Source organism: Mobula birostris, chromosome 3, assembly GCF_030028105.1.
Source record: "Mobula birostris isolate sMobBir1 chromosome 3, sMobBir1.hap1, whole genome shotgun sequence".
NCBI classification, from domain to species: domain Eukaryota; kingdom Metazoa; phylum Chordata; class Chondrichthyes; order Myliobatiformes; family Myliobatidae; genus Mobula; species Mobula birostris.
The window spans coordinates 49,621,399-49,633,462 of NC_092372.1; the positions used below are offsets into that span (position 1 = coordinate 49,621,399).

General features: G+C 40.2%; 1 protein-coding gene across 2 annotated transcripts in view; it reads right to left on the reverse strand.

The window, feature by feature from the left end:
• adamts6 (ADAM metallopeptidase with thrombospondin type 1 motif, 6) overlaps positions 1 to 12,064 on the reverse strand; it is a 291,316-nt gene that overhangs the window by 113,041 nt on the left and 166,211 nt on the right. For both annotated transcript variants that reach the window (XM_072252609.1, XM_072252608.1), the window contains exon 10: positions 4,081 to 4,222. In XM_072252609.1, the coding sequence (XP_072108710.1) occupies positions 4,081 to 4,222 (142 nt within the window). The remainder of the gene's footprint in view (positions 1 to 4,080; positions 4,223 to 12,064) is intronic.

Below are 12,064 nucleotides of genomic sequence, written 5' to 3' on the forward strand. Positions count from 1 at the left end.
GTCTTAAAAATTGCAATATGTAGAAAATCAAGGTAGTTCCAACCTGCTAACAATAAATGACATTTTAAAATAAACATATGTTTCAGTCTACATAAGGTCTAATCGTGCAGATTTGAAAAAAGAAATCATCCAGATTTTTCATTAACCAACCAACTGATAGTCCTTGTGGCTGAATGGAAGAAATTTACACCCAAACACTTCAAAGAGATCTCTTCTGTGAATTTCCCTATTCTGATTTTGGTTTCCGTCAGCTGTCACCTGCAGTGTTTCTGTGGTATTTGACAACATCAAACAGGCTGAGCAGCCAATCAGATTGAAGAATTCTCACAGACGGCAAACCAGGTACTAAAAACCACTAATTTTATTTAACTATTTAAAGATTTCATGTAGAGCAAAATAAAAACCTAGTCATACAAGGTAGAAACTGAAATATCATAAATCTTAAAAATATTTAATATTTTGAATTTTGAAATACATTAAAGGATTTTTTTGAACACATACTGCTTCTCACGGCCTTGGAGGTGGCTAAACAGTAACTATGACTGACTTCACTCTTTAAAATTGTATTTATTAAAGTATTATATTTCCAGTGATATTGCAAGATTGCAATATCAGAGAGACATCAGGGACTGCTTTGTCCTTTGCTTCAGAAATGTGGCTCACCCCCACCATTTCAGACGCAGCACTACAGCCTGATGACTTTACCATTCTTCACAAAGGGTGAGGAGGTAGAGTATGCTTTATGATTAACTCATCGTAGTGGACAGACGTAGCAGTTCTGTCTTAATCCTGGAACATCTAGGGGTCAAGCATTGTCCATTTTATCTGCCAAAGGAGTTTTCCACCATTATCCTGGTAGTGGTGTACATTCCGCCACTGGCCAACGTCAAGCAGGCACTGGAAGTGTTGAGCACTGTGATCAGCAGTCCCAAAGCAGGGCATCTGGATGTATTCCCTATCATTGCGGGGGGATTTCAACCAGGCCAGCTTGAAGGAGTCTCTAAGCTATCATCAGCATATCACTTGTGAAACCAGAAGAGTCGACATTGGTGTTATATCACCATCAAGATTGCTTCAATTGGCCAGAGGTGGGACATACACAACTACCAGGATAATGCCGGAACACTCCTTTGGCAGATAGAATGGACAACGCTTGACCCCTAGATGTTCCAGGATGTGCCATCCCATGCCCGCCTTTGTAAAGTGTCACTTCTACTTCTATCATGTGGGCAGAGACCAAGACCGCAGCACCAGTCATAAGGCTAAAAAGGTATGGCCAAGGAAAGTGGAAGAGTACTTACAAAACTCCTTTGGAATCGGTGGTCTGGTCAATATTCAGGAATTCATCTTTGACTCTGAATGAATACACTACTGTTGTCATTGACTTAATCAAAATATGTGTGAGAATAAGTGTGTGCCTTCGAGAACATATTGGACATACCCAATCGAAAAGCCATGGATGAACCAGGAGATTCATAGTCTGCTGAGGGCTAGATCTGTGGCATTCAAGATCGGTGAAACAGAACTAGACAAGAAGTCCAGTTATGACCTATGGAAGCTATTTTAAGAGTGATAATGTAATTCTGATTGAGGTTAGAGATGGAATTGGATGCACATCAGTCTTGGCAGGGTTTGCAGGCCATTACTTCCTAACAAGACGAAGCTGAACAACATGAATGGCTGCGATGCTTCACTTCCAGATGAGCTCAATGTCTTCTATGCACGCTTTAAAAGGGAGAATAAAACTACACCTGTGGGAATCCTTGCAGACTCTGTGATCTCTGTCTCAGAGGACGACGACATAACATCTTTCAAGAGGATGAACACTTATATGTCATCAGGCCCTGCTGGTGTGCTGGCTAGGGCTCTGAAAACCCTTGCCAACCAAATGGTGAGAGTGTTCAAAGACATATTCAATCTCTCACCGCCGCAGTTGGAGGCTCCCACCTGCTTCAAAGTGGCAACAGTCATACCAGTGCCAAGAAGAGCAGGCTGAGCTGCCTTAACAGCTATCATCCTGTTCACTCACATCTACCATGATGAAGTGCTTTGAGAGGTTGGTCATGGCCAGAAGCAACTCCTGCCGAAACAGGGACCACGAGGAATTGATTGTGGACTTCAGGAAGGGGAAGTTGAGGGAAAACACACCCGTCCTTATCAAGGAATTAGCAGTGAAAGAGATAAGTACTTTCAAGTTCCTGTGTGTCAACATCTCTGAAGATATATCAAGGCCTAAAATATTGATGCAATTACAATGAAGACATGATAGCAGCAATATTTCATTAGGTGTTTGAGGAGACTTGGATTGTCACCACAGACTCTCACAAATTTCTACATATGTACTGTGGAGAACATCCTAACTGGTTGCATCACCATCTGGTACGGAGAGGACACTGCAGAGGATCAGAAAAAGCTGCAGAAATTTGTGAACTTAACCACCTCCAACATAGGCACTAACTTCCCCAGCATCAAGGGCATCTTCAAAAGGGAACATCTCAAAAAGGTGGCATCCATTAATGACCCCCATCACACAGTACACACCTTCTTCTCAATGTTATTATCAAGAAGGAGGTAGAGGAGCCTGAAGACACACCCCAAATGTTTTAGGAACGGTTTCTTCCCCTCTGCCATCAGATTTCTGAATGGACAGTGAACCCATGTAGATTTCCTCATTTTTCTTTTGCTCTCTTTTTGCACTACTTATTTAGTTTAATTTTTTTTACTGTAATTTAGTTTTTTTAATCATGTATTGCAATGCACTGATGCTGTAGAACAACTGATTTCACAACATATGCCAGTGATATTAAACCTGATTCTGATTCATTATTTCTTACAATGAAAATAGTCCATAAACATCTCATGTTAATTTACTGGTAGTGCATTGACTGCCATGGAAAACTGGGACAGCAAAACCTGTAGTAATAAATCTGACAGAAACTACAGGATTTCCACATTTAATAATGCATGAAAACTCCAGAATTTCTTGCCAGAATCCTCCTTTATAACAAAGACTACTGATAGCTTCTCCCTTACTCTCATCAAAAGTTCCACATTAGTAATTAAGTATTTGGGATTAATAAGATGCAGGTTTTTTTCTGTATTCGCACCTGCTATTTCAGAATTAGAATCAGATGCAGGTTTAATATCACTGGCATATGTCAGGAAGTATGTTATTTTGCAGAAGATTTGGAGGATGTTATCATCAAAAGCACTGTTTGAAGGCAGTCCACTGTCTGCACTACGTATCTGCACTGATTTTGTTCACTTACAGTCAATAAAGAACACATTAGTATGCACTGAATGAATCCTTCGGTCTTTAAATATTAGGAACTAATATACAGTTTTATCGTCCTGTAGTAGTTTTGGTAGTGTTCCAATTTATTCTATATTTCATTTAAATGGATAATTTGTTACTCAGTTAAACAGCAGATTGTCTTTTTTATGTCTTTTTTAAACTATTTCCATGAAACTTCAGCTAATTGGGGCAGCTGTTCCTGAAATATTGAGTGTGTCTCTTCAGGCTCCTGTACCTCCTCTTTGATGGCAGCAATGAGAAGAGGGTATGTACTGGTTGATAGATGTCCTTAATGACAGGTGCTGCCTTTCTGAGGCATTACGTTTTGAAGATGTCCTTGCAGTAGTCCTGTCCATTCTGTGGATGAAAATATCAAAGGAAGATCAAGGTACCTCTACATTAGTATTAGGAAGTTAACTGTGCTCTGTACAAGAAGCTCTTAGGTACTTGTTGGCATTTAACAAAGAACTGCATTGACAAAAATCTGACATGGGACACCCTCTCATCTCAGAGATTGTGCATGGGTCATATGAAACAAAATGTCTATTAATTGAATATGTGCTTCACATAGTAATATGCAATATTATAACAAAATATTAAATAAAATGTCAAAACTATTACATCAGAATTTTGAGCAAAATGGGGGGAGGAAAGATATATTTTTCCATTTACATATTATGTATGATGCTGCAGGTTAGCTTTTGAAATGCCTATAACTGTATTAATATATTTTAGAGACACATGAAAGGCTGTAGTTAAGCAATATCAGAATTCAGATGTCTTACCCCATATTTACACTGTCGTGATGTTGTGCCATACTGGAACCGACACTGTTCATCGGCATCATACACCTGTCCTGGTGCTATTGTTGGATAAAGAAAATCACGCTTTGGTGGTTCGTTATCCAGGCAAGTTCCACGCCCAGAACTGTTTCAAAAATGAATAGTTTTACAATGTGAAGGAATCTGTTCTAAAATAAACTTGAAAATACATCTAGAAAATGTTTTTAAAGTTTACACTTTGACTTTTTAAGGTTATTTGATTCTGTTTTACCGATTTACTGATAGTTTTATAAAACACAACATTTCAATGCACAAGAAACAATTTCAAGATAATAATTATTAAAATTAATTACATTGATAATTTACATTAGTGATTCTGAAAACTGAACACAACACAAAATAACAAAAACAGCTTTTGATGATACTATTGAAAGAGACACTACAAGTTATGATTATAAAGGATTCCATATCAAATAGAAGACAATGAATGGAGTGGAATCTAACCACATAGTTCACCTGATCTAAATTAGCCAGTTAAGACTCTTTCACGCACTCCGAAGAATGATCTGGAGGACCAACTGGATGACAGGCTATTCAGTTAGTCCGTTATTCCAACTGTCATATTAAATTTATTTCCTTTTAAACATAAATAATATTATTTCTATTACGCCAATAACCATTATCATGTTACACTTCAATGTTTATTTCTTTTATCAGTTCATTAAGACTCCTAATGAAATCAAGGTACGCCAACACTTTTTTTAAAACACTGATTCTCTATTACCTTAAGATGATGGTACTGAATTTCATTAATTTGTGTGGTTTGGAAATGATATACCACAAAAGACCATCCACTAACATCCACATAATCTCCAGACGTGATAGATAGGGATAAAAACTGCACCCAAACCAAGAAACATGTGAAACAATTTTCCAGACTATATAGAACATAATCTTAATTTGGCCAAGAAGTTCCTTTATTTGTTTTCAATCAAAACATACCTACATCTGGTTGTATGATTAAAAGTGAGACTAAAGGTAAAACACACAGCTGCACAATGAAAAACTAAACCATTTGGGCAGACTTTATACAGATTTACACTACACAGTTCCTGAGCAACATCCCCCAAGTCCCCACACACAATGTAACAGGTATGCCTAATGTTACCAAAGGTCACATCTCTACCAAAGATCTATGAAAGTACTTAATGATGCCAAAATTCTAAAAGGTGCCTACATGTGAAACAAACTTTGCTGTGCAAGAAGTTAATTTAAATTGTAAATGAAGGACTTTAAATAGGCGAGGGATTGTCCAGGTTTTAGGTGTTAAAGTGGTGTGATTCATGTAGGATTTTTCTTATATTTACTTTGGATTGGAAGATCATTAGGGGAGAATTTGTGTAGAAAGTTGGTATGAGACTCATCTGCGATTAGCCAGCAGCAGTTTCAACCTGTGGAGGTCTTGCGGAAAGTTTGTGCCCAGACCCCCTTGATGAGAAAGTGGCAACCACACATCTTGGCACTGATTTCTGTTTCTCAATGTCTGGTGTAGCTAGAGTCAGTGAGAAATAGCCAGCAATAACTCAGTCCGATACGTTACAGTGAAGTGGCTCGGTGATGGGAAGTCACTTTACATGAGGAGATTGTACCTGCAGGTGGTACTAGGCTACAGAAGGGAACAAATCCAATTTGGAACAAGGTGAAGTGGAGACATTCTTTATTTACAGGGCTACAAAAAGTGTTAATTGGAAGAGACTGCATTGGAGTTCAGTGCCAGATGGCTATATGTAAGGAACTAAGTGCAGTCCAAGAAATTTAATGACCTTACATATACACTACTTCACTATTTTTCTCTTTTTTGCATTATTTAGTTATTTAATATAGTATTTCTTATTCCAAACAAGAGAAAATCTGCAGATGCTGGAAATCCGAGCAACATACACAAAATGCTGGAGGAACTCAGCAGACTAGGCAGCATCTATTGAAAAGAGTACAGTTGACATTTTGGCCTGAAACGTCAACTATACTCTTTTCCATAGATGCTGCCTGGCCTGCTGAGTTCCTCCAGCATTTTGTGTGTGTTGCTAGCATTTTTCATTGAAACTTATAGTGATATTAATGTATTGCACTATATTACTGCTGCAAAACTACAACTTTCACGACATATGTCAGTCATAATAAACCTGATTCTGAAAGATGACCAAGATCAGTGACTCACATTTCTTACTGATACACCACGAATTTCACGCATTGACCCGTTCTATGCGTCCACCTAAATAATATACAATAAACCTTGATCAACCCAAGTTTCAGAAATAACTGATGTCCCACTGCATCCTCGCACATTTATCAGTAGTCCAACCTTCCTATACAAGTCAGACAACTACCGCAAACTTCCAGTTAAATAACCGTGGCATACAGATTACGAAAACATTGAAATGATTTCTTGCAAACACACTTTCCACCCCACCCCTTTGCTTACGGGAAAAAAAGTATTATTCAGCTGCAGGTAACAACGGTAAATTGAAGAGGTGAGAGTTCTTGCAATCACTAGAGTTACATTGCTGAAATAAATTTGTGGAACAAACTGCCTCTTATTTTTTCCTCTTCCTGTCAGAAACAGCAGAAGAGGCTTGGTCCAAAAGCAGAGCAGCAGCGACAAGATAGCAGTGAGCGATAACTTGAATAATCAGCTGCAAAATAACGAACCACGAGGGGTCACAAAACAAGAGAGAATAGATACTAAACTCACAGGCAACAAGGTTGTGTGCTTAGCCATCTGCTCTACTTGCTTTACACTTATAACTGTGTGGCTAAGCATAGCTCCAATATCATATTAAGTTTACTGATGACACCACTGTCGTAGAGTGAATCAAAAGTGTGATGAATCAGCATATAGGAGGGAGATTGAAAATATGGCTGAGTAGTGTCACAACAACCCCTTACTCAGTCAGCAAGACCAAACAGCTGATTATTCACTTCAGGAGGAGGAAGCTAGAGGTTCATGAACTAGTCTTCGTCAGGGGATCAAAGGTGGAAAGGATAAGCAACTTTAAATTACTCAGTGTTATCATTTCAGAAGACCTGTCCTACGCCCAGCACATAAGTACAGTTACGAAGAAAGTGTGCCAATAGCTCTACTTCTTCAGGATTTTGCGAAGATTCGGCATGACATCTAAAACTTTGACAAACTTCTAGAAATGTGTAGTAGAGAGCATATTGACTGGCTGCACCCCAACCTGGTATAGAAACACCAATGTCCTTGAACAGAAAATCCTACAATAAGTAGTGGATATGGCCCAGTCTATCCTGCGTAAAGCCCTTCACACCATTGAGCACATGTATACAAAGCACTGTTGCAAGAAAACAGCATCCATCATCAGGGACCCCCACTACCCAGGGCATGCTCTCTTCTGACTGCTGCCATCAAGAAGATGATTCACACCACCAGGTTCAGGAACAGTTATTACCCTTCAACTATCAAGCTCTTGAACCAAAGGGAATAACTTCACTTGCCCCATCATTGACATGTTCCCACTACCTATGGACTCACTTTCAAGGATTCTTCATCTCTCATTTTCAATATTTATTGCTCATTTATTCGTATTTCTTTCTTACTTTATTTCTATAATTTGTTGTCTTTTGCACACTGGTTGAACACCCAAGCCTTTCATTGATTCTACTATGGTTATTATTCTATTGTAGATTTATTGTGCATGCCCGCAAGAAAACTAATCTCAGGGTGGTATAAGGCGACATATATATACTTTATTAATAAGTTTACTTTGAACTGAAGGCTCGGAACCACTGGTTGAGACTGACTGGTTCAATGGATGAACAAGGTCTTTTGATGAGAGACGGGTTTAAATAGGCTGCAGGTGATGAGTTGGAAACAAATGGCAGGTGACTCCTGTTAGCTGTGTGGAGACGAGGAAGTTCCTGCTGTGCAGATCTGACACTTCCCACCAACATTATCTTAATTTTTTCTATTTATGGAAAGCTTCTGCCTGTAAGAGTCGGCAGAGCTAATCCACAGCAATGTGAAATAATCCTTACATTGCTTTATTTGACATCGGATGTCAACGGCTCAGATAGTGGTCTGCACAACATATCAGACTGGAGGCAGTGTCAGCAGATCATGAGCATCCAGAAACAAGATTGCTACCAGTTTAAGGGTGACTATGTATTATGATCAGAGATTAAGGGAGCTAGGGCATTACTTTTTGGAGAGAAGGAGGATGAGAGGAGACATGATAGAGGTATATAAGATATTAAGAGGAATAGATAGAGTGGATAGCCTGCGCCTCTTCCCCAGGGCACCACCGTTCAATACAGGAGGACATGGCTTTAAGGTAAGGGGTGGGAAGTTCAAGGGGGATATTAGAGAAAGGTTTTTTTACTCAGAGAGTGGTTGGTGCATGGAATGCACTGCCTGAGTCAGTGGTGGAGGCAGATACACTAGTGAAATTTAAGAGACTACTAGACAGGTATATGGAGGAATTTAAGGTGGGGACTTATATGGGAGACAGGGTTTAAGGGTCGGCACAACATTGTGGGCCAAAGAGCCTGTACTGTGCCGTACTATTCTATGTTCTATGACTACTGTTTGCTTAGCTGGGGACAATGATAGGTCTCCAGAGCCCGAGAGCAATCTTCATTCAAAAGTAAACATTCTGCATATTGGTTGGCCTGCCAGTAAATTTGAGTTCAAACTAAAGAAGCATAATGCAATGCATCAGTGAATCTAACCAGCAAGCAATGTCAAATGGCAAAGACTGTTTCCAGTGCAGCTCAGTCAGAAGCTAGCCAATGATGGTGTGCTGTAGTGGAAGATCAGACTATAGCCCTCCCAATTCCATGCATCAGTCCTTTCAACAGATTATTTGGAATGCTGAGAAGACAGTTCTATAAGTGGCACTGATTCCATACAGCACAAAGCGGCAGACCTTCTAGGATTGTCAGCATTTGTTCTCATATCCAATCACACCACTGACTCTGCCATAGTTGGATGCATCAGCAAGGGCGATGAGACTGAGTACAGGGCTACGGTAGGAAACTTCGTCACATGGTGTGAGCAGAATTATCTGCAGCTTAATGTGAAAAAGACTAAGGAGCTGGTGGTAGACCTGAGGAGAGCTAAGGTACCGGTGACCCTTGTTTCCATCCAGGGGGTCAGGGTGGACATGGTGGAGGATTACAAATACCTGGGGATAAGAATTGACAATAAACTGGACTGGTCAAAGAACACTGAGGCTGTCTACAAGAAGGGTCAGAGCTGTCTCTATTTCCTGAGGAGACTGAGGTCCTTTAACATCTGCCGGACGATGCTGAGGATGTTCTACGAGTCTGCAGTGGCCAGTGCTATCATGTTTGCTGTTGTGTGCTGGGGCAGCAGGCTGAGGGTAGCAGACACCAACAGAATCAACAAACTTATTCGTAAGGCCAGTGATGTTGTGGGGATGGAACTGGACTCTCTCACGGTGGTGTCTGAAAAGAGGATGCTGTCCAAGTTGCATGCCATCTTGGACAATGTCTCCTATCCACTACATAATGTACTGGTTGGGCACAGGAGTACATTCAGCCAGAGACTCATTCCACCGAGATGCAACACAGAGCGTCATAGGAAGTCATTCCTGCCTGTGGCCATCAAACTTTACAACTGCTCCCTTGGAGGGTCAGATACCCTGAGCCAATAGGCTGGTCCTGGACTTATTTCCTGGCATAATTTACATATTACTATTTAACTATTTATGGTTTTATTACTATTTATTATTTATGGAGCAACTGTAACGAAAATCCAATTTCCCCCGGGATCAATAAAGTATGACTATGACTATGACTATGACTATGATACATTTGAATCAGCCACACCAGATTCCTGCCACATGTTCCAACTTGGTACAGTCCAAAGCTGGGACATTTATATCCACTCAGAGGCAACTTTGTTAGGTACCTCCTGTTCCTAACAAAGTGGGCACTGAGTGTATGTTTGTGGTCTTCTGCTGCTGGAGACCATTCATTTATATGTTTGATATACTGTGCTTTCAGAGATGCTCTTCTGCACACCTCTACTGTAACTCGTTTTTATTTGAGTCACAGTCGTTTTCTTGTCAACTTGAACCAGTCTGGCCATTTTCCTCTGACCTCTCTCATTAATAAGGTGCTTTTGCCCACAGAACTGCTGCTCAAGGGATTTTTTTTGTTTTTCGCACCGTTCTCTGAGACTGCTATGTGTCAAAATCCCGGAGATCAACAGTTTCTGAGATACTCGAACCACCCTGTCTGGCACCAACAATCACTTCCTGGTCAGTCATATTTCTTACCCATTCTGATATTTGATCTGAACAACAACAGAACCTTTTCACCATGTCTACATACTTTTATGCACCGAGTTGCTGCCTCATGATTGACTGATTAAGTATTTACATTAACGAGCAGGTGTACAGGCGTACCTAATAAAGTGGGCACTGATTGTATCACCAGAGCTGCTTTCGACTGTCCTTCACAGTGTTCTGCAGCCTCCACTGCTCTGAGCCAGTATTCTATCATGTGTCCAACAACAGCAACCAAATAAGTACTACATAGGAGCATTATGATAAACTCAGGTATGGGGTATTAATGTTGAATTTGTTGGTTACTTTTTGGAGATTTTTTGATAAATACATATGCACAGAAAGATAGTTTATTTTTTATCTTTACAAATCAGCAAAACTCTGACCAAACACTGCAAATATGGATTTCTGCTTTCCTGCTTCCTCTTCTGCTTCATTCTTCTCTCGCTTTTGCATCTGTCCTGTGGTCCACCTTCTAGTGGGTGCTGAGTCAATGTTACCATCAGGCTACAGAGACAGCCACAAATTACATATCCTCGCTGGACTCATTCAGAAAGCACTTCAGCTAGCAGAACAGCAACCTCAAGACACCTATGGATGTGAAATGGGGACACTTCTTTTAGGGTGGGTGAGAGAGAGAGAGATCCTGTGGTATGTCAAATTACCAGGTTAAAGTGTAGTCTTTGGGGTACTGCCAGTCTGTGTTTTTATTGATGCTTTGCTGCAGGCTTGAGTGCTTGGTGGAGGGTGCTGATGCTTTTTTGCTGGTGGGAGTAGGGGTGGGGCTGTTGCCTCGCTGCTGCTTGTGCGTGGGAAGGGGAGCTGCGGAGGGGGGTTGGGGTTCTAATGTTTTAACTGTCATTCATGCTTTGAGGCACTTCTCTGTTTTTGTGGATGTCTGTGAAGAAATAGAATTTCAGGATGTATATTGTATACATTTCCCTGATATTAAATGTACCTATTGAAACATATTGTGTGCATGGTTTCCACTGTATATTTGTTTTGCTGTGGTTGCAGGGCTATGCAGTGGTGTCATCAGCAGGCTGCCGAATGGTTGGCAGCTGCTCCGGTACAGCAAAGTCCAAAGTTTAAGGGTACTACGACCTACCTTGAACAGTAACAAAAGAATAGAAGGAGATACCAAAGGGGGAATGGGAGGAGATATATGGTCCTGCTTTGGCTTCAGCATGCAATACATTTCTTTGATTATATCCTTAGTGAAATTCAGATCACTGTTGAACAGTCCTTAATTAGGACAGTATATGTATACCCTCTACGGACAGCACCTCTGCCTGGACCTTTCTCCTCCTCCTTTTTCAGTAGGTGGACCTCCTATTGCATGCTCTGGCCATTGTCCTTGTCGTAACTGCAAGTGATAAAGCAAAATGTGCTATGGTGCATTCCAAGTTCAAGTTCAGTTTATTGTCATTCAACTGTACACATGTATACTGCCAAATGAAACAATGTTCCTCCAGAACATGCACATCACAGTAGATATAACTTACACATACAGTATAACACAAATATTACAAATAAATGTTACCAAAACTAAATTAACAAATGATAAGGTACATATACAAGTTAAAAAGTAATAATATAGTGCTACGGGTGCTTCATACATGACGAGACCATATCATGGTGACAGGGAGTTTAAT